We start from the raw sequence: 24,435 nt of genomic DNA, 5'->3' as shown, positions 1-24,435 counted from the left end.
GACGATTTTTTTATTTCCCGAATACCATCACGAACATTCGTCACATGATTTCTTTAGTTTTTTTTTTTTTTTTTTTTTTTTTTTTTTTTTTTTTTTTATCTTATTCAAATTAAAGTGTGATACACGCATATATATATATATATAGATGCTGTAAGCATATCACCATTTCTTCTTTGTATTATCTACATACCATAGGATTGGAGAGTGGACTTGATCTCGTACTTATCTATCGACAAGTACGTTCATCGTTTCTTTAGTTTTTTTTTTTTTTTTTTTTTTTTTTTTTTTTTTTTTTTCAGAATACCATCACGCATATATAAATATATATATATATATATCTCTCTTTTTCTGTGCTGTAACACTATTCCCTGAATCATTGACCTGCAAGTTGCAACACGTACAGATAGACTACGGCTGTATCATGAAACTTAATTGGTGGAAAAATTCACACAAAACTTGCTGGGACACTATCACTGAAACCAGGCCAATATATATATATATATATATGAGAATAGGGAATCTGAAAGCAATGAGACTGATAAAAAAAAGGACATAAAGAATCAAACAAATTCAGCCAAATTGTCAATGAGAGCTGGACATGACCAACTTGCATTAATACTGATCAGCAGTGGTCGTGTTATTTAATTACCTTAACGCAGTTAAGTTAGATAGCAATTAATTAATGCATGTATAGTGTACTAATTTACAACTAGTTTTTGGGAAAAAGAAAGTTTTTTATACCAGTTTTCCAAAATTCTGCTCCGAGTTGAAACATTGTATGCCCACCACACAATTCATAGCTAATTTTTGCTCAAATAAATCAGCCAATATAAAGGCTAGGACATCTTCAAAAAATCCTGTACCATCCTAGTACCATTAATTCCCAATAATTTTTGGGAATGTGTTATTTGAGACTTTAACACATTAATTCCCAATAAGTCTCAAATATGTTAATGGTAGGGGTGTCAAATCGTGTTAACGGGTCGTGTTCGTGTCGTGTCAAATCGTGTTAACGGGTCATATAGGTCAACCCTAACCCGACCCATTAAACTTATCGTGTCAAAATCTCAAACCCTAACACGACCCATTAACATAACGGGTCGTGTCGTGTCAATCCGTTTTGACCCATTAATAAATATTATGAAATATGTTTTTTTTATAAGTAAACAAATAAATTAAGAAAATATTACAAAATAGGTTAATACGACACAATACAACTCATTTTAAACTATTTATATAAATAGATTGAATAGGCCTAAAATTAACCTTTTTAACCTGATTAAATTTAGCATAATTTTATATAAATGCTAAAATTACAATATCTATGAAAATTATAAAACTAATTATAAGTCCAAAACTACAATCCAAATAATAAAAATATCGAATTGAAATTCTAACAATTTTATTTTTAGATATAAGGGTATAATTGTAACTTTAACTTTTTTAACGTGTCATAACGGGTTATAACGGGTTAACCCGTTATCAACCCGTTAAGCAATCGTGTCTTAACGGGTCAACCCGTTTTGACCCGAACCCATTAAGGCTAAACCCTAACCCGCTATTATCGTGTCATGTTCGTGTTGGGTTAACGGGTCGTGTGATATATTGCCACCCCTAGTTAATGGGCATGTGTTATTTCTACCACCTTTACAAGAAAATTAATCATACAAGATATGATCATTTGAGACTTAACAGTACTGCAGGCGCATATAATTTATAATGATGCTTACATTCTTCAATTTCCATGCACACTCTGAATTATCTATTCGACTGGCCTCTTTCCATCAAGCTGGATCACATGGACGGGAATTCCATAGTGAACCAAGAAAAAAATGGAAAGAATGTACAAGAAGTGTTGATAATTTGTCAATCCCAAATTGTAAAGACTTATATTTAATATACCAATATTGTTAGATCCATATAAGTCCGGAAAATGATTTACATACAACATTTTTCACAATAATTTATAAAACTTTTTTCATTGGAAAATATTTTTCAAGTAAGTCTCATATTTATCCACTTTTTTTAAAAGGTGTTGTGGAATTTGTATACCCTAAAATTGTAAATATCATTTCTCTTAATTATACAGTAAAAGTACCTCCATCAAGGGAGGAATTCATTGTAATCGAACTGCATGTACCTTTTACTTTCAAGGAAATGATTTTTGTCACACGTATTCGTGATATGTGTGTGTGTGTGAGAGAGAGAAAATTAAAGAAAGACATTTTCCTTTCTTTATAAATTAGAAACTTTATGGACGTCACAATCTATAATATGGATTGTGAGCAAATCCCAACAACTTCTAATTCCAAGATGGATTTATTCGATTTAAAATTCAAACATAATACACATAGTATTGACATATGCAATGGAACAACAAAATAGCATACATGACTTGATTTTTATTTTTAAAAAAAAAAGAAAGAAAAGAAAAAACACTGCTAAATGAGATCATTGTGAATACTCCCAGTTTTATTGAAAAACTAATACTAAGCTAAATGATGTGCGAATGCAGGGCTCAATCATCAATGTTGGCTCCGCTAGATAACATGTTGTCATCATCCCAGTGTCACGATTCCCTCCTTTTTACATGTGGGAATTAGGGGTGCCACAAATGTTCCCTTTGTTAATGCATCATAGTTGCCGCTCGCATATGATCGACATACTCAGTCAAATGCAAAAAAAATTAGGGTTAAAAATCTTAATCATGTAAGTGCCATTAATAAAACCCCTCATACACATCGAGTTGAGATCACAACTCAATGGAGAAGTATAGCTTAAAGCTAGGCAATGGACCATATCAAGTTAGAAGGTACCTTTTTTTAGTCTCTGATCTCATTAATGTACCACAAATTCAATGCCAACAGGCAATAGGAGGATTAATATATGTATACAAGGAAGATCGTATATCTATCTATCTATCTATAGGAGGAGATGGCTTTAGGATTTTCAAAGATTCCAATTTCAGTTGTAGATCAGTTAGAAATTAACTTACTTAATTTCTTCCCCCATGCATGCATGCACATGATCATGTCTTTGCATTGTTCATCTAATCTTTTGTTCAAATATTATTACAACCATCATTGTCGCAAACATTAAAACAGACGACATTTTTTTTATTTATTTACCAAATACCATCATGTAGATTCATCACATGATTTCTATATTATTTTCATCTTATTCAAAGTGTGATACACCCATATATATATTGATGATGTAAGTATATCATCATTTCTTCTTTGTATTATCTAAATACCATAGGATTGGAGAGTGGACTTCTTTGTTACACTTCAACATTGCAAGCGACATATGAGAGCTGTGTAGTGTTGAGATGGAGATGTCAGAATCCTTAGGGATCTTCCAAAAGGTTTAAGACTTGTATGTGCGTGGGCCGTAAGTAAGGGCCAGCATTATTAGAAGTTGGAGTGGATGCGTATGGGCTTCAAATGGGCCAAGGGCCTAATCCAAGATTTACTTTTATGCTACTTTATTTCCTTTTAGTCTATACCCGAACGAACTAGGGGTGTCAATATGTTACATAACCCGTTAATCCAACATGAACACGATACGATAATAGCGGGTTAGGGTTTAGTTTTAACGGGTTTGGGTCAAAGCAGGTTGACCCGTTAAGACACGATTGCATAACGGGTTGATAACGGGTCAACTTGTTGTAACCCGTTATGAAACATTAAGAAAGTTAAAGTTACAATTATGCCCTTATACCTAAAAGTAAAATTGTTAGAATTTCAATTTCGATATTTTTATTGTTTAGATTCTAATTTTGGACTTATAGTTAGCTTTATAATTTTTATAAATATTGTGATTTTAAAATTTATATAAAATTATGTTAAATTTAATCAGGTCAAACCACGTTAATTTCGGGTCTATTCAACCCATTTACATAAACAGTTTGAAACGAGTCGTATTGTGTCGTGTTAACCTATTTCGTAATATTTACTAATAGGTCAAAATGGGTTGACAAGACACAATCTGTTATGTTAATGGATCATGTTAGGGTTTGAGATTTTGACATTATAAGTTTAACAGGTCGGGTTAGGGTTGAGCTATATAGTATACTATACAAGTTTTGACATGACACGAACATGACCCATTAACACAATTGACACCCCTACATATGATATTTTCATCCATTTGTTGAATTTCCCTTTTCATCCTAGTTTGATCTATTACATGTAGAACCCAGAGCCCCTTTCCTACGCTGTTTGCAATGGCTAAAAACCTTCGCATGAAAGATTTACAGGAAGGACTCAATGGCCAAACAAAAGCAACAGAACAACATATCAAGAACACCAATAGCCAATTTAGTACAATCGGAGTGGAGATGTTGGCTATGCAATGCCAAATGGAGACAGTGTTGACGTCGTTCTCTACTGTGGTGGTAGACTTGCACAGTGTTAAGACAACTTTGTCAGGAGGCTCCTCTAGTCACCAAGAAAACAATGAGCAGTAGGGAAATAGAGGGTCACTACTCATACCTCACAATGTCAACATCCAACCAAGACCCATTTGTTTGGACTTTCCAATATTTCACAAGGACAACCCCCATGGGTGACTATATAATGTAAACCATTTTTTTACCTATCATAATATTCTTCCTCAGAATAAACTACGTTTAGTGTCCCTTCACATGGAAGGAAAAGCACTAGTTTGGTTTCAAGACTTAGAAGAATCTAGGAGGGTGACAAATTAGAATGCATTTATTAGAGCCTTAATAGTTAGATTTGGTCCAACTACTTATGATGATTCCATGGAACAATTGACTAAGTTGAGATAGACGGGTACTATTGTAGATTACAAATCTTATTTTGAAACTTTGTGCAATAGGCTACATAGGCTATTTGAGTATTACATAATTGCTTTCTCAGTGGCCTTAAGGATGATATAAGGTTGACAGTTAAAATATTTAACCCTATTGATATGCTCACAGCTTATGGACTTGCCAAAATTAGGAAGAAAAGATTTCTCTCCATAAAAAGCCCAAACACAGAACCCCATACATTACATTAACCCACATGAACCAGCCTACCTCAAATCTTCCCAACCCTCTCAAACCACATATAACCACCAAAACCATCCCAAAGCCATAGTCCCAGTCCATAAAGTTAGCCAACAGGAGATGAAAGAGCGTAGGGCTAAAGGCCTATGCTGACCTACATGCATCTCTGTGTAGAGACTAGAAATGGTGGTGGAAGTCATTTTTTGCTTCTGGTTATGTTGCCATATACATCTTCTTGTACTCTGTAAACTATCTCGTATTCGACCTGAAGAATTTGAGTGGACCTATCTCGGCCACACTTTATTTGGGATATTCACTCTTCATGGTTGTAGCAATCATGTTGGCGACAGGCACAGTCAGGTTTCTTTCATCATTCTAGTTTGTGCATTGCTTGTTCTCTTCGGTTAAGCTGAATTGAAGATCAACAATATCCTTTGCTCAGAAAAGCACTTTGAAGAACATTGTCGAGGAGAGAGAATGTGACGCTTTAAAGATGTTTTATGGTGTTTACTTTTCTATGGTTTATTTTGCTATATAGGGACTAGGAAATGTAATGACAATAATTCGTTCGGATTTTTGCTTAATTCTTTATTAGCTGGATTTCATGGCATGAGACTAGAGACCAATGTTAATTTGCATTATGGCAGACAGCTGGATGCATCAGTAGTTGGTGGTTGTTTTTGGTATGGGATGATCTGAGTGTAAAATTTTGGATTTAAGATATCTGTTTGGTTTAAAATGCTGAAGGTCCAATATTTTTGCTATTTATTTTGGGAGTAATTTTGAGTTTGTTTTGCATTGCTAATTTATGTGCTTATTTGTATGGGACTGCATATAATTTTAAGCCCACATACTAATACATTCCAATCCCAGCCTTCACCGCTCTGCCAGCAGGTGCAAATTGGTGGTTTAAGGATATATAGGTGTCGTCATGGTATGTTATAGTTATTGGATTCGATATAAATGGTAATAACTCAAGTCTCTGGAATTAATATATATGTGTGAGTGTTTACAGAATGAAACATTAATACTTGAATGGATTCAATTAATCTTGGTAAGGTTGCAACTCCATATGTTCAGGTTCTCTCGGGTGTACTGTACATGTAATACTCAATTGGTATTTCAACCTTACAAGAAAACCATCCAAGATGATCATTTGAGACCAACACTCTGCACAATATTGGTACATTAATTCTTCATTTTCCTTACATACCCTTCAATTGTTCCCATCAAGTTGGATCACTTGAGCAGAATTTTCGTATTGAACCGAGAAAAAAATGATAAGAATGTTCAAGAAGTAGATGATAATTTGTCAATCCCAAATTGTAAAGACAATAATATACAATGAAATTAACTTTCTTCATCAAGGGAGCAGATCATTTCATCATACTTATATCTTTTACTTTGAGTACTTTTACAAATTGCTTGTGATAACATGCAATGGATGATCTATCGATACTCATTCATTTCATATATGGATTTGATTATTTGAGGGAAGACATTTTTCATTTTTATAAATAATAAAATTTATGGAGGTCACATTCTATATATAACTTGGATTGGGAGTGAACCCAACAACTTCTGATTCCAAGAAGGATTTATTTGATTTGAAACTCAAACATAATACACATAGTTTAACATAATACATAGTACAGACATATGCAATGGAACAATAATAGAGCATAAAAGAAAAAAAAAAGCATTGCTACATTAGAATCTGACTCCTAGTTTTATTGTAAAGCCAAAACTAAGCTAAATGATGTGCAAACATGGCTCAATCATCGGTCCATCAGATAAACTTTCATCAAGAAGACAAAGGTGGAGGTGAATGCGGAGTACTTGAGGAGTTGACATTTGAAGAATTAGGCTGTGATTGTATCATGATTACAAAGACTGTGATCAAGACATACAAGCATGTGTTGATTAATTTGTTGGAATTCAACTTGATAAGAAAACTGCAAATTCAAACTCTAATGTCGTGTTCTCGACAATGATGGTTGATCCTTTTGATTTCCTTGGCCATGTAGCAATACTCTTCATTAATATCAAACACCAGCTCTTTAGTGAGTCTGTTGAAAAGATTCACCACCTCCTCATCTCTACCCATTGCATGTTTGATAATCCCAGCATCACAAAGAATCTTGACATCCTGGACCGTATCCACTATGCTATCCAAGAACAATGCAAGACAGCAAAAATATGGAGCTACATCGTAGTTGTTTTGTTCATAGGCTATCAAGTTCCTCAACATAGGGCTAGTGCTATCATCGATGACCATAGTCGGAATCTCTAACGTCTTGCCTGTAAGCTATATGTCGAGAATGCCACCAGATTTTTCTTGGAACTTAATACCAGCATAGCTAAGTGTTTTGGCATTATGCACCCAACCTTTCCCAGGAAGCCTAAGATGTGTTTTTTCCTTTTCACTCTTTGCAAGCTGTTGTGGGTATGTTTTATCCCCTGAAATTAAGGTAGAGTGAAACAAAGCTAATAGATGTATATACTCACTATTCGCATGCTTGTTCAATGTCCCTTCTTCAAATTTCTCCTTCCCAGGTCTCAAGGGTTCAAAAAACTTGAGAGCAAGCGTATTCAGAGTTGCCTCCCCCGTCAAGCTGGGAGTAAGTTCAAAAATCTTCTGTAGCACAAACATAGGGAGTTGGTTCTCAAGCAAAAGTAAATCACGAGAGATATTTGTTTGCATCCAACGTGTTTTGAAAAGGGGCTCCCCTTCACGATTTTTCTGCAAGAAGTAAAGATGTATAATTGTGATCAATTTGCCTTCGTGTGATCGTAATTGCTAAGGGAAAATTAGAGCAAAAAAACAACTTAATTAGAATGTATAACTAATTAATACCTCATAGAAACGCAAGAGTTCTACAATGAAGCAACCGTCAAGAAGCATCATCTGCACAAATTCATCTCGTTCTATAGTCTGAAAGTCATCTACATAGAATTTTTTGGTCTTTTCTTCCAATTCTCTCATGGCATTTTTGAGACTTTCTTCATGGATAAGTTGCCCTATTTGGTTTTGAACTAGGCGATCGAGAAATTGCCGTTTTTGAGTTTGCATGGCTCTTAGACTTGGTTCATTATGATGAAATGGACCAATGGAGACAATCTTGTGGATGTAAGCTTCTTTGTCAACTTTGAACATAGGTGGAGGAATCTTCAATGTCGACCATCCTAATCCACTGATGATAACAGGCTTTTGTCTCTCATTATCATTGATTTGGATAGCATGCTCAAGAACAACTGTTTTTGATTGTCTCTCTTCATGATTTGGATTGTCATCCTCTTCTTTACCAATGCTAGAATTAGCAACTGCTTCTTTATGATCAATATTGCCAAAAGTTAGGTTGAAATCTACATCTGAAGTACTCCCATCATTTGATTGTTGGTTGCTAGTTTCAAATTCCTCTCCCTCATCTTCCATTTCTTTCAATAGCTAGCGCTTTCAATTCTTCTTAATTATTACGAAAATTCTGAAACTTAGTTCGCAATAGTTGTCTTATCAGTACAATAAATAAAGAACTAATTATAATGATCACAATGTGCTGAGATTCTAATTGAGAAGATATATAGAAACTTAATGATCGTGATCAATGTAAATATTTGAGGTTGAGATCCACAATGCATGGCCAGGAAGTACCGGATGTATAATTTCTTTTTTCCTTTTTCTTCTCCATATTTTTTTAATATATTTATATATTTTAAAATAAATACACCAATACACTAATATTCACTTTCTTAACCATTAAGTAAAAATAATAATAAAAAATTAAAATACATAATCAGTCAAAATGAGGGGGCAAATTCATGGGACACACTAGTATTTTCCATTAAATATACATAGTCGATCGAAAATTAGAAGAAAAAACATCCATTCATATTTAATTAAGTATATATTTGAAAGGAGCATTTACGTATATTTAAATGCCTCATAGATTATATTTAAATAAATTGAAATTATTATCTTTAATTATATAAATATTATGAAAAATATCATAGCTTAGCCCTCTATATATATAATTATGAACCCTAATTTCAAATATTGGTTCCATATAATATTATATATATATATATTATCAACCAGACATCAACTTATAACTAGCCTCACTTAATTCTAACTTTAAATAGTAAAAACAGTTAGAAATAATTTGAATAGGTATAAGCTACTTATATTAAGGTTGTACTACGTACGTATGTACATCGGATCATTAGCTATATATATATTGACTGTCAAATGTTGCCAATATATATATTGATAAAAACAGACATCTTTATTGGATATAAACCAATTACAGACAATATTTGTCAAACCATAAGATTTGAGAAAGAAAGTCTGGAATAATATCCCACCACATCTCAATGTTTTCAACACGCCAAGCATAACGAGCACGCTTATGTGCTGCTCTATTATCCTCCCTATACACACGGAGAAAAGAACAGCTAGCAAAACAATTTGACAACCTCTGTACTTTGGTAAATAGATTTCCAAGTAGAGAATTCATCATATTATTTTGTTACAATGATTGAATTAAAAGTAAGCAATCACTCTCTACTTGAATATGAGAGATCCCCATAGTGGAAAAACAGCCGGTAAATGATTTTCAACCATTCTAAGAGGAAAATTAATTCTTGAATCTCTTTGGTGCTCATGTCACATCAATATATATGCTTCATGTAGAAGAAATTAACACTGCAAATCTGATCCAATTTGTAGTTATAATTATAATTGCTTAATTAGTACTTATGAATAAGCTAGCATCTAGTAATTGGTACTTACCATATTTCGAGCTAAAAAAAGGATGTTTTGTGTTTTACTTCAAGCAATATCATGTCGAGTGGTACTAACCATAATGCAATATATATATATATATGTAAGAAAAAGCTGTAATGAATAAAAAAGATCTATAGGATCTTTTACCTCAGGCCATTTGTGCTTGATAACTGGAAAGCTTCAAATCTACAAAAGAGACTAGAGATTTTGTAGCGAAGGGACTTCTAGTTTTTTGCCTTAGAACTTTTTGGGTGGTTCTAATGGAAAACACAAGCCCCTTTATATAGGCAAGACTAGGGACCCTCATTTATTACTCCTACAACCTTTAGGCTACCCTCATTATTTCATCCATCAAAAAATAGCAAGGGTCACCACTTTATTTATGAAGGGCAATTACCTATGCTTGATAGATGAAGTGTATCATCTTAGATGAAGTGAACCACTTTAGGAAAGACAAAGGTTTTCTAGGAAACCAAAAGTTTAACATTCTCCCACTTGATTCACTTAATAGGTAAAATCGAAATGGCCAAAATAATGCCCTTAATTCTGTTAAGGTATCCTATATACGAACCATGGTGGTATTGCTCTTTATAGTGAACATTTCCCTTCATGTGTCACAATACATAGTATCCCTTAAAAATACTTTATGAACAACTATTAAAAATCATTCGGGTCCAACTTAATCACCCAATGATATGACGAATTCGTTACTTTATGCGCAAAACTAAAACTGAATTCAACTTTATTCTATATAGTAACATGAGAGATTATACTTTAGTTAGGCCCATACGATCCACATGACCGTGAAATTGTTTTATCGGTAAACCTTTGGTCATTGGATCAGCTAACATCAAATCTGTACTGGTATGCTCAATATACACCACATTATATTTGATGCTCTCTCTCACACTTAAATACTTTATGTCGAGATGCTTGCTTCTGCTTCCGATCTTATTGTTCTTTGAGAAGAACACTGCAGCGGTATTATCACAAAGAATCTTTATTGGTCTTTGAATGGAATCGACAATTTTAAAACCATAAATAAAATTCTTCAACCATATGGCTTGTGTCGTTGCTTCATAGCATGCAATAAATTCTGCCTCCATAGTAGACGTAGCAACTATAGATTGCTTCGTACTCTTCCAAGGTATAGCTCCTTCAGCAAGAAGAAAGATATATCCAGAAGTAGACTTTCTGGTGTCTACACAATCGGCAAAATCCGAATCTAAATAGCCAACCACTTGCAAATTTTCTGTATGCCTGTAGGTTAGCATGTAATTCTTGGTTCCTTGCAAATACCGCATCACCTTCTTTGCAGCTATCTAATGTTGAAGTCCTAGGTTACTTTGATAGCAACCCAATAATCCAACTGTTAGACATATGTCTGGACGGGTACAAACTTGAGCATACATCAAGCTACCCACTGCAGATGCATAAGGTACACTTTTCATTTGCTCTTGTTCCAATGCATTTTCAGGTGATTGTCCTTTATGAAATTTATCACCTTTGATTATGGGAGCTACAGAGGCTTTACAATCTTTCATATCGAATCTCTGTAAAACTTTTTCAATGTAAGCCTTTTGAGACAATCTTAAGACTCTTTGTTTCCTGTCTCTGTGAATCTCTATGCCAATGACATAAGAGGTTTCACCTATATCCTTCATTTCAAAGTTTTGGGAGAGAAATTATTTAGTCTCAAGTAACAATCCCAAATCACTGCTTGCAAGAAGAATATCGTGTGACGCCCCCAAATTCCATTTGGGATCGGGCGGGCATTTGAAGCGTCGAGACATGTAACACAAGGTTACCTGCCCCCGTTCATGACATATAAGATGCAATATTTCTAACATGCATCTAACATTATGTAATATTCGCAGCAGATAATTTTTTTTTAGAATACTATGCACCAAACTGAAAATATCCCAAATACTTAAAACATACTTCATATATAAAGATCCATTGAATAACTAAAATTACAGCACTAGTCCAAAATAGTTATGATCCAAAAGTACTGGAGATGCAACTCCATTGTACAAGTAGTAATTTAACTACTATATTAATATTAACGACGTACCGTCGTTCAGTCGACTGTGTCTAGTTGGTCAGCTCCTGATCCTCCTTCAGGTCCTGTAACCAGATCTCCCATTCGGGGGGACTGGTAGTTGGGACTACCACAGTGAGATTTGATTACAAATCTCAGCAAGTTAACAAAAAACTTTCACATAGGCTAATGATGCATGGATGACAAAAAAAGCATAAATGCATAATCAAATTCATAAGTAATTAAAGCATAACTTAGCGTACAACATAGCATAATTGACATAACTTAAACTGAAACATGAACTGAACTTGACTTGACATGAACTTGATCTGAAACTTGACTTAGCATGAACTTGCTCTGAAACTTGAATTAACATGAAAAATACATACTCCACAGTTGTTGTGGTCCCATGTATTCTACGTGTAAATACATACTCCACAGTTGTTGTGGCCCCATGTATTCTACGCAAACTTGACTTAACATGAAAAATACATACCCCACAGTTGTTGTAGCCCCATGTATTCTACGTATATATACATATTCCACAGTTGTTGTGGCCTCATGTATTCTACACATCACAATGCAGTTAAATACATACTCCACAGTTGTTGTGGCCCCATGTATTCTACACAAACTGAATGTACTCAAGATGAAGCATGACTGGAATACAAAATGATTGAAGCCCTGACGTAACATAACGTGATTTGAACATAACTTGAAATACATGACCAACTTGAGATAGAAACATTTCGTAACATGGCATAACATATAATAGACAACATATTTAACATGTCATACTTGTAATGTACAGTAATACATGACAGAATATATTATGTAACAGATAAAAATTGATGACAAAATAAATTCTGTATAATAGAAAATTACGTGATAACTTGGCATGGCATGACATATATGATAACATACATACATACACTGTAGTTCTTTTACTTAGCACACATACACAGTAGACTACTAGTAAGTTAAAAGCTAACTTACCTCGATCTCTGCGTTTCTTATAAAACCTTAAGCGCCATCACGAGGAACTGTAATTAGTGATTCTAAAAGTTAGCATTAAATCACTAATAAATTAAAATATGAAAAATACTAACTTAAAGAGTAAAATTTCCATTTTACTCTCTGCATGTAGGAAAATGACCGTTTTACCCATAACTTAAGGATTTTGCATACTAACTCCAGATGTCACCAAAATTTACATACCTCATGTAAATTTTATCCTCAATTCAAATATCAATTTAGAAAAATTTAAAACTAATCACAAATATTAAAACTCCATAGGGCCGAAATTCTCATATGCTATTTCCATTGATTTTTGTTTTCTAACTTGTTTTGATCAACCTTTTGATCTATGAGTTATAAATATGTGATCTTCAAACCAAACCATCACATGGTTTAAAAAGATGTCCTAAAACATATATAAGCTTCTAATTTAAGATCACATGGTTAGAAATTAACCAAAACATAAATTTAGCCAAGAACATCCACACTTTAACTTATCTGAATATCTCTTTGTATAAAATTTCATATCTTTGAAAATAACATCAAATATCTCCAAAATAATAATATAACATGTATATAAGATGTTTAGAATCCTCCAATAAAATTATCAAAGTCATTAGAATAAGTTTAGACCATCAAAGAGTTAAACTTTCTCAAAACAGAAACTGTTTTTCTTCTTCCAGTTTCTAAGTTTCTAAATCTAAGAAAATCTTTCATCAAAACCTTTAAGCATACAAACATCCTCAACCAATAGTCATATATACATGTTAACAATACTCCATAAAAATTTCGAACCAATATCTATCCATTAGCTTGGTCAAAAACTCCAAACTATAACATATTATCCAGTTTATCTCTCAGAATGACCTTTTTATAGTTTACATAATATTTGACTAACTAAATGATCTTCAAATGGCACAATTAAGATATCTATGTAAACTAGACTCAAAACGGAACAACTTCTATGAAGGAGACTTTATGATAAAACACTTACAAAAGCTTCGAAATGGGCGTGCAAAAGAACTCCTAAAAGCTGTCCGAGAGAAAGTGTTTGATATTCTTTTAAAGGAACGTGTAAATGAAGATAAGTTCATGGGTGATGGCTGGAGATACTTATGGATGAGATAAGGAAGATGATAAGGCTGGAGTTGAGAGTTGAGTGTAGTTTTCTCCTACCCAAAATATCTATAAAAAATTATCTCATAATATTCTATCCAATAATATCTACAAAAAGCAGCTTAAGATATTTTCCAAATGTGGAGTAGACTTGGAAGAGTAAGGTGGCTAAAATCTTTCCATGTGTCCAAATAAAACTTTCTAACTATCTCCAATAATCAAAAACACACTCCTGATACCACAGTGAGTAATAACATTAACTATACGATTAATAGATTCATGAAAACTTATAGGATCTTTTCGAGATTCTTAAAGTTAATAGAAATTTCACCTTTAAATTTCTAGCGGGTTGTTACATATCGTCTACATATAGGACTAAGAAAATGTATTTGCTCCCACTGACTTTAAAGTATATACATTGATCAACAAGATTCTTGATAAAACCGTATGAGATAATAATCTTGTGAAACTTTAAATACCATTGACGGGAAGCTTGTTTTAGTCCATAAAGAGACTTCTTCAATTTACATACTTTCTGACTGTCGTTACTGAAACCCTCAGGTTATTTCATGTATACCACTTCATCAAAATCCCCATTAAGAAAAACCGTTTTCACATCCATTTGATGTAACTCTAAATCAAAATGAGCTACTAAAGCCATGATTATCCTCAACGAATCCTTCTCATGATAATCAATGCCTTCCTTCTGAGTGAATCCTTTAGCAACAAGTCTAGCCTTATATCGTTCGACATTACCAGAAGAATCTCATTTGGTTTTAAAAACCCATTTGCAGCCAACTGTAGCCGCCCCTTCTGGTAATTCGACGAGATCCCAGACTTGGTTCTTATAAATGGATTCTAACTCATTTTTCATGGCATCCAACCAAAATGTAGATTTATCTCCACTCATGGCTTATGAAAACGTAATTGGGTCTTCCGGAAGTCCAATGTCAAAATCCGACTCAGTTAGGTATACAATGTAATCATCTGGAATAGCAGGCCTACGTATTCTTGAGGATCTTCTTAGAGCCATTACTTTATCATTTGGAGATGACTCAATTGGCTCAGACTATAAATGTAGAATAACTTCAGATTGAACCTCATTTACGGGAACATGTTGTACTTGAATTGGTGTCATTACATGATCTTGCAATCTATTTTGCCTTAAGACAACCATTCTTTCTCCAAAAGAAGGCAAAGTAGCATGTTCAGGTGTTTCCTCAAAAGTGACCTCTTGAGGATTCACACTCCCACTAGGTTCAACATTCTCAAGAAATTTTACATTTTTAGATTCAACAATTCGAGGGCTATTATTGGGACAATAAAATCTATATCCTTTGGAGTTATTTGAATACCCAATAAAAAAACCGCTAGTTGTCCTTGGATCTAACTTCTTTATGTTAGGATTATAAATCCTAACTTCAGCAGGACAACCCCATATGTGTATATGATTTAAACTAGGTTTCCACCCTTTCCACAACTCGAAAGGTGTCTTAGAGACAGATTTGGATGGAATCCTATTCAATATATACACTGCAGTTTTAAGAGCTTCACTCCACAAGGAAAGTTGCATATTAGATTTACTAATCATGCTCCTTACCATATCCATTAGCGTACGATTCCTTCTTTCTGCAAAAGAAGTAGGTCACCTTTTTGCCATTAAATCCATTGGATTTTGATGGCACATTATGCTTCCTTTTCTTTTGAGGTCCACTTTGGCCCTTCTCGGTCTTAACTTTATCATTCACTACCATATTTGCACTTTCAGGTCGATCATGCTTCATCTTTTCCTCTTCTTGCACATACATGGTCAGAAGATCCGTAACTGACCAGTTTTCCTTATGTGTATTATAAGAGATCTTGAAAGGTCCATACTCAAATGGCAGTGAGTCAAGGATGAAATGGACTAAGAATGGCTCAGATATCTCTATCTTTAAGCCCTTAAGTTGAGAAATAATGTCTCTCATTTCTATAATGTATGCACGCATACCCTTAGTACTGTCAAAGGCTTTAGTAGTGAATTGCTTGATAAGAGTGCAAGCTAAAGCCTTGTCAGAGCGAATAAACTGTTCTTCAATTGCTTGTATTAATTCCTTAATTGTAGCGCAATCGCCAATAGAACCTCTAATGCTCTTACTCATGCGAGACTTTATGAGCATTAGACTTAGGCGATTAGATCGCTCCCACCATTGGCGATTTTCAATAACTTCCTGTGCATCCGTATCCGTGGCAGCAGGTGGTTGCTTCGCACGGAGTGCATAGTCAAGGTCCATTTTCCCCAAGGTAAATTGAACCGAATCTTTCCAGTCAGAAAAATTAGTGCCATCAAGCATTGGAATAAAATAAACACCATCCGCTAAGGATTGTGGTACAACAGCTGCAAAACTAAGAAAAACTTTAATGCTATGAATTCAAGTAAATTTTAACCTTTCTATAGGAAAATGTTGCATAATAACATAAATTTACTCATCTTTATTTATAAGACAAATTATTCCAAATATTAACAAATAAAACTATCTACACCTGTAGGTAGAAGATAACTTTAACTGTTAATACCGAAAATCATTTTCTTATACTAATTAAATCACAAAAATTAAAGATTTCCCTGTATGGATAAACCCTTAAAACCTATGATTTAATTACAATGAGAATCCAATTTTTTTTTAATATGTATTCTTTTAAATAATAAGGATGCTGTGGCATTACCTTCACTATTAAAAGAAATATAACTGGACATCTCCTTAAAAAAAAAAACTATAAATTAGCCCAAAAGCCCAACAATATGAATTGAACTTGAAATTGAGCCCACAAAAGTTTGAAATCATGACCCAGCTTTTCTCTCACGACATAGATTATGACAAAAAACAAAACTAGATTTCAAAAGCCCATTATACGAACAAAAAGAAATACTAATAATTCAAACACAAGGCTGAAAGGCAACCGCTCTGATACCAAATGTAAGAAAAAGCTGTAATGAATAAAAAAGATCTATAGGATCTTTTACCTCCTGCCATTTGTGCTTGATAACTAGAAAACTTCAAATCTACAAAAGAGACTAGAGATTTTGTAGGGAAGAGACTTCTAGTCTTTTGCCTTAAAACTTTTTGAGTGGTTCTAATAGAAAATACAAGCCCCTTTATATAGGCAAGACTAGGGACCCTCATTTATTACTCCTACAACCTTTAGGCTACCCTCATTATTTCATCCATAAAAAAATAGCAAATGTCACCACTTTATTTATGAAGGGCAATTACCTATGCTTGATAGATGAAATGTATCATCCTAGATGAAGTGAACCACTTTAGAGAAGACAAAGGTTTCCTAGGAAAACCAAAAGTCTAACAATATATATACGTACTAGAAATTGATCAAAGCTAATCATGATGCATGTACAGAGATAATTACAAAGTAGAGATAAAATGAAATAAATCATGAGGGTCATGTGCGTACGTGCCATGCAATCGCCATTAACATGTTTGTTGGGATTGATTTCTGTGATAGCTCTTCCACTCTCCCCCTCCTTTGATCTTAAAAACCCAAAATTTCAGCAAGTGGAGGCAGCTTCAATTCAGGAGAGGTCGTATTTGCTCATCATTTAAAACCACATATATATTAGGGTTTCCTTTTATTCATGTCTTCTCTCTTTACTTGCTAATTATCTCTATGCTTTATAAGTTGACCAAAAAAAAAAAGGACGAGATACATCCATGTCTTCGCTCTTTAATTACTTGCTAATAATCTCTATGCTTGCTTAAAAAATTATATATGACCAAGTTTACCTCCAACAACAGGGCGAGAGACGCTTGAATTAATCCACATTTACATAATTTTGTCTTTTGTGCTTTCACGTACGTACACTTGGAGTTAGTTAATTTGGTCTCTTGCGTGTGTGTAGTTTTAAATTCTCTTTCTGCGAAATTAGAATTAACCATTATCTATATATGTTAGTTAATTAGGGGTGTAATTAACAATTAATGATTAGAAAAAAAGGGGTATAATTAATAATTATGAAAGAATATTTCTTCCGTACCATTAATTTCGTCCTCCTCCTGCATGTAATTAATTACGGATATATATCTTAAGATCTGTTTAAAATAATAAAAACTCCTTTTAAAATAAAAATACCGACCCAAATCAAATATTTTATTGGCTATTGATTAATAGTGAAAAGCAAGATCAAATGCTACACAGATTAATTCTACAATAAGAATGAGCATTTATGACAAGCAACTAATTACAATGCGAATAATTATTTGTAATAAAAATAGATTCATTTTAATAAAAAATAATCATTTTAATAAGAATTAATTAGCTACAAATAAACAGTTTTCTTATAATATTTATAAGTGATTAATTTTAACTTTCTTCCGAACTAGTCCAAGGAGGACCGTTTCAAATGACTATTCGAAATGCGTCGACATTGCTTTCATTATATGTTTACATATTATATATAATATGCCCAATTGAGACAATAAATATTAAAGATATAATTGTAATATGTTATCTAGTCATGATCTCACAATTATATATAAGGTTTTTAAGTGATATTGATCAACAGTAGATCGAAGTAATCATGACACAATATGACAACTATGGTTCTACGTATTCACACATATTTGTTTGAAAAAAGTAAAAAGAGAAAGAACCAATAGGAGTAAAAAAAAAAAAAAAAACAAGGAGGTACTTATATGTTGCTAAAGGCTTAAAAAAAAAGGAGGTTATAGGTTTCTCAACAGTGCTATGTTTTAAGCTAGGAAGATATATACCATGCATGCAATTGTCCCCAAGAGTTTTAGGGGATGTTTCATGAATAAGATGATTAGATGAAAAAATCTGTGAATAATAGTGAATTGGTTTGAATTATGAGATTTTAGAAAAAAAGAAAAAAAGTTAAATAAAAATATTATAAAGTTAAAATATTGTTAAAATATAATTTTTGTTTTGAAATTTGAAAAAATTGAATGGTTTTTTGTGTTTTGTTTGAAAGTTTGGAAAAATTGTAATGATTAGATAATTATTAGATGAAAAATTTAAAAATTTAAAATTAAAAAATATATGAAGAGATGAGATGAAACCGGCCATCTCAACATCCAAACAACCTCTTAGGGCTCGTGGTTTTAAAATTCAGTTATAATTATTCTAAGTCTTTGTTAATTGTAGTAAAAAGCAGCAGGTAGCTAGTGTTAGTTGGCTTGATTTTTAAAGTTTTGATCCTGTCCACAAAGATCAAATTAATCATGTTAAATGTTAAGGTAGGTAGGAGATAGGGATATATCCTATTCTTGATATATATGTAATTAACAATTCCAATACTGGAATTCTATTTGCTGGCTGGAAAAATTATAAAGTATATATAGCTGATCATGACACGAAGTTATTGCCACGAAGTTTCCACCCACTTCTCTATCACTATTTATTTGCCATAACACTACTGATCTATATTCTATAATTGGACCCCTTGGTAAATACTAGTAATCGTGGATACTGAGAGTTTGAGAGCATGACTTATTTCATGGCCTTTCAAGTAGGAGCTTCTTCCTCTTCTTCATCTCTTTCCATCTCTCCATGGAATCATGATGTATTCTTGAGCTTTAGAGGTGAAGATGTTCGCCATAATTTTATTTCTCATCTAAATCATGCTTTGCGTCAAAGTGGAATCAAGACTTATATAGACAACAATCTTGAAAGAGGAGAGAAAATTTCACCTGCACTTTTCAAAGCTATTGAAGAGTCACAGATTTCGATCATTGTATTCTCTAAAAACTATGCAGAATCTAGATGGTGCTTAGATGAGCTATTGAAGATTCTTGATTGCAAGGAAAGAATGCAACAAATTCTTCTACCAATTTTTTACCATGTGGATCCATCAGAAGTACGGCATCAAAAAGGAATTTTTGGGGAATCCTTTAATAAACTTGGAGATAAGCTCAAGGATAATGCAAAGATGCTGAAATGGAAGGCAGCTTTGAAATTAGTAGCCGATTTGTCTGGTTTTCCATTAGCGAACTTCCGGTAAGCTTTGCCTACATGTACTTTGTCATCATGTGTATGCGTATATGATGCTATATATATTTGGGATATTTAAGGAGAAAATTGATCAGACAAATCCAAGATTTGAAATGGGGGGAACGGGTGAAGATAAAATACCATACAAAGAGAAAACTATTTGATATTTGGGATTATTTTTTGCATTGAATAATTATATGCAAAACATGGTCAGATTGTAGAAATCCTTTCTTATTATGGGATTATTCTGAATATTTTGTGTTTATGATTATTTTTGGAATTGAACTTTTTATGCAAAACATAGTAAAATTAATTTAGAAATCCTTTCTGATACAAGGATTTAGTATCAACTACCACTGCCACATTAGTTTCACATAAAGTTTATTGAAGAAATAGAAGAACATGAAACAGATAAATATATATATATATATATAGATTTTCTTCTTTTTTGCCCTTTGTAACGTCTTTTGATTAATTGCAAGCAAAAGCTAAGGAATAGAGGAATATATATGGAATTTGAGTTGGAAAAAAATAACTAAGGAAAGGGTGGGAATTGTTTATTATTTGGGTGATATATATGAAGAATAAGATTTGGACTGATGACAAGAAATAATAATAATAAATAAAAAACAGCTTTAAAATATAAGTAGTGGTTTTTAGTTTCAATTTGTTTCTAAATATAAACACTCACAAATACTTTTAAATTATACATTTCAGATTAATGGGAAAAATTTTAGTTAAAAAGTTTGTTATAAATACATACAAAATTAGTCTAAATATTTTTTTACTTAATGATTAAGAAAGTGATTTTAAGTATATTAGTATATATATATATTTTTTAAAATAATTAAATCTATTAAAAAAATATGAAAAAAAGTGACTAGCGGTCACTTTGAGCGGTGCTACTCAGGTGGCAAAGTAGTACTGTTCATTGAATATATGTCATCTACCTAGTGTGAAATGGCTGACTCTTTAATTTTTTTTTCTTTTTTATTGATAGGGATGATGAGTCCGAATTTATCCAAAAAATCATTATGTGGGTGAACCAAAAAATAGTAAAGCGAATGCCTTTAAGCGTTGCCAAGCATCCAATTGGGATAGAATCTCGTATACGAGGCATTTATCAGCGTTTAAGTATCGAAAGGAATGATATTATACGTGTGGTAGGGATATTCGGAACCGGTGGAATTGGTAAGACAACTATTGCAAACGATATTTATAATCAAATTTCTTCTCAATTTGAAGGAAGTTGTTTCTTGAGAAATATTAGAGAAACTTCAAAACAAGTAGGAGGTCTGATTCAGCTACAAAATACACTTCTTTCGGAGATTTTAGGAACAAAATTCGATATTAATGATGTCGATAGAGGAGTCAGTGTAATTTGGCATAGACTTCAATCTAAAAGGATTCTACTAATTCTTGATGATGTGGATGACTTGGTCCAACTAGAAAAGTTAGCTAGAGATCGTGCTTGGTTTGGTTATGGAAGTAGAGTCATCATAACAACAAGAGATCAACATATACTACATAACTCTAAAGTTGATTCAAAATACGAGGTGATGAATTTGGAAGACAATGAAGCTCTTCAACTATTCAGCTTGTATGCTTTCGAGAAAAAAGAACCGTTGAAGGATTTTGTTGATCTCTCCAAACAAGTAACAAACTATGCTCAAGGTCTTCCACTAGCTTTAACAGTGCTAGGTTCGGATCTAAAAGGCCGAAGTATACATCAATGGAAAAGTGCATTAGACAAGTATAAAAGCATTCCCAACCAAAACATTCAGAGAGTACTTCAAATAAGTTATGATAGTTTGGAAGATAATGAGAAAGACATGTTCCTTGATATTGCATTTTTCTTCAAAGGAGAACCTTTGGCTAAGGTCATGGAAATATTTGATAGTTGCGGTTTTTTTCCGATTCTTGGTATTCAGAGGCTTATAGACAAGTGTCTTATTACTATTATGCCGAATAATGATGGATATGTTTGGATGCATGACTTGCTACAAGATATGGGTCGAGAAATTGAACGAGAAAAATCATCCAAAGATCCTAGCAAACGCAGCAGATTGTGGTTTCACAAGGATGTTCGTAAAGTGTTGGAAGAAGATAAGGTAAGAGTCACAAAGAAATTATTGGATTTTACATTTATTTCCTTTTTATAAAGAGAAATGTACCGGAAAATATTGACTTATGAATTAATACCTGTCCTAGTGGAAAAAAATCCTTTTAATTATTAGGAATGAATTTGTAGTTATAAATAGAATTCGTTTATTTATTAAGATGAATCCCTAAATTAAGTACCATATGTAAATGTCCAGCTTTTTTGTTTCATATTTTTTAATGTAGTGTCTACTGTCTCTTCTAGCTGGCGTTTGTTTTATGAAAAGTTAAAAAGAGTACTCATTTACTTACATAAGTTGGGAAATAAAAGACAGTCTTTTATATTTTAACATGTGAATATTTAGTATTGGAAAATAGCATGAAAAGATAACGAGAGAGTAGTATGTTTTGTGAAATAATATACCGTCAGCTCAAAAATTATTAACTTTAGCAAATTCATGTAACTTATGAATGACTTTATATATGCACTAATTTTGCTAACACTTTTATATATGCATTCTCTTATATTAGGGGCGAAACGAAATTGAAGGCATGGTAATAAATTTACCTGAAGGTGATGAGGAAATAAGCTTGCATCCTAAAGCATTTCGAAATATGAAAAGCCTCAGGCTCTTTATAAATCGTAATGCACGATTTTCTTGTGGACCTAATTATCTCTCTGACGAGTTAAGAGTCCTTGATTGGTATAACTTTCCTTTACCATATTTGCCAAATCATTTTCAAGGGAAGAATCTCATTGTCTTTAGAATGCATGATAGCATCATCAAGGAATTAGGGAACATATTCAGGCCCAAGGTATGTACAATTATATTCATCAATAATTTTTTTTTTTTCTTCAAGTTATTTAGTAAACTCCATTCAACATTATTTTCTTTTCTTTTATAGAATTTGAGGACCATGGCTTTCAAGTCTTGTAGTTACTTAAAAGAAATTCCGGATCTTTCAAGCACCCCTAATTTGAAGGAATTGACTCTCCAATATTGTACAAGATTAGTTAAGGTGCATGATTCCGTTGGATCTTTGGAATATCTTTCTACATTGTGTTTTGGTGGATGCTCTAAACTCCAAATTCTTCCAAGAAGCCTTAAGTTGAGATCTTTGTGCCGCCTTGATCTTGATGATTGCTCAAGCCTTCGTGATCTTCCTGAAATCGAGTGTAAAATAGAAGCTTTACGTGAATTGGATCTATCTGGCACTGCAGTAGAAGAACTACCTTTATCCATCGGGAACCTTGTTGGACTTGAGCGATTATATCTATATAATTGCAAAAACCTTATGCGTCTCCCAATTGCTTTGATCCAGTTGCAATATTTAGGCTGTCTTTCTTTTGAGGGAGTTACAAATTTTGTAAAGAAGATGATGAGGGATGATGGACAATCCCTTGATCTGCCTAATGATTCTACAACAATGGAAGGCAATATATCAAATTCAAGCACTGCATTACGAGTATCGAATCTTCAAATTAGTTGTTCCCATTCAGAATCAAATTTCTTTCCACTATATTGTTTCTTTACCATGTTTAATTCCTCGACCAGCTTGCATTCGTTAGCTTTATCAGAGACTGATATTGTTAGCCTTCCCACGAACATCAAAGAATTCGTTAGACTAACTGGTCTTGACTTGACAAATTGTCATAAACTCGAAGAAATAGCAGAGCTTCCTCCAAATATAATAGAAGTAGATGTTACTGGATGCAAGTCACTAGAAAGATTTTCAGAAGTATCAAAAATATTGGAATTCAATGGAAACCACATCAGATCGCTACGTTCCATTCAATTGGAAGGCTGCGACAAAATGAATGAGAATATATGGAATGATAAAGTGGAAAATCCTTTATTGTGGAAGGTATGTATGTATGTGTGATCTCATTTTTAATAGTATGCTTGACTCAAAATTAAATTGATGATGATGATGATATTTGACATTTAACAGGGACTCTATGATTACGACGCTGCTTTGTTTCCGGAAAATCATGAGATTCCAAACTTGTTCAAATATGTTCATGAGTTTTTAGATAATGAGACGGAGAAAGGGCCTGATGATGATGCCCGACGGAGGGGAACAGAAGAATGGGCAATAGATATTGAGGGGCCACACTATTTGGAGGATATTAGTGGAATTGTATTATATGTCGTACGCTTTTTGACTAATGCTGGTGTGTGGTGCAGAATTTCTCATGATGTTAAGATTACCAGTAAGGGCTCAAATCATGTATGCGGTGTTCAGAAAGGGGTAGAATTGGCTAGTCAGCATTGGAGGAACGAGAACAAGGGACGAATTGGATCTAATATATGGGTGGGGTACTCCAATTTACAATCTTTTGAGCAAAAGGTT

The 24,435-nt window shown here is 33.2% G+C and overlaps 2 protein-coding genes across 2 annotated transcripts; one reads left to right on the top strand and one right to left on the bottom strand.

Annotated features, from left to right (window-relative positions):
- Nucleotides 1-7,325: 7,325 nt before the first annotated feature.
- LOC122297049 (UPF0481 protein At3g47200-like) lies at nt 7,326-8,453 on the bottom strand. The gene is made up of 2 exons (XM_043106838.1): nt 7,875-8,453; nt 7,326-7,760 (listed from the first exon to the last, which is right to left on the bottom strand). Exons 1-2 carry the CDS (start codon nt 8,451-8,453, stop codon nt 7,326-7,328), a joined length of 1,014 nt encoding a protein of 337 aa, XP_042962772.1.
- An 11,021-nt stretch (nt 8,454-19,474) lies between these two features.
- LOC122297048 (disease resistance protein RUN1-like) lies at nt 19,475-24,281 on the top strand. Its single transcript, XM_043106836.1, has 6 exons — nt 19,475-19,986; nt 20,981-22,091; nt 22,612-22,896; nt 22,987-23,946; nt 24,034-24,222; nt 24,270-24,281. The coding sequence occupies exons 1-6, from the start codon at nt 19,475-19,477 to the stop codon at nt 24,279-24,281; spliced, it is 3,069 nt and encodes a 1,022-aa protein (XP_042962770.1).
- Nucleotides 24,282-24,435: the final 154 nt, after the last annotated feature.

Source organism: Carya illinoinensis, chromosome 15 (genome assembly GCF_018687715.1).
Source record: "Carya illinoinensis cultivar Pawnee chromosome 15, C.illinoinensisPawnee_v1, whole genome shotgun sequence".
In the NCBI taxonomy this organism is placed as follows: Eukaryota; Viridiplantae; Streptophyta; class Magnoliopsida; order Fagales; family Juglandaceae; genus Carya; species Carya illinoinensis.
The sequence above is the reverse complement of the archived record's forward strand: the minus strand, read 5'-3'. Positions and strand labels throughout refer to the sequence as shown.

Coding starts and splice junctions, on each gene's coding strand:
- LOC122297049 (XM_043106838.1), bottom strand. CDS start 8,453: ATGGAAGATGAGGGAGAGGAATTTGAAACTAGCAACCAACAATCAAAT. Junction 7,761..7,874: donor AACTCTTGCGTTTCTATGAG/GTATTAATTAGT, acceptor TACTTCTTGCAG/AAAAATCGTGAAGGGGAGCC.
- LOC122297048 (XM_043106836.1), top strand. CDS start 19,475: ATGACTTATTTCATGGCCTTTCAAGTAGGAGCTTCTTCCTCTTCTTCA. Junction 19,987..20,980: donor TTTCCATTAGCGAACTTCCG/GTAAGCTTTGCC, acceptor TTTTATTGATAG/GGATGATGAGTCCGAATTTA. Junction 23,947..24,033: donor AAAATCCTTTATTGTGGAAG/GTATGTATGTAT, acceptor GACATTTAACAG/GGACTCTATGATTACGACGC.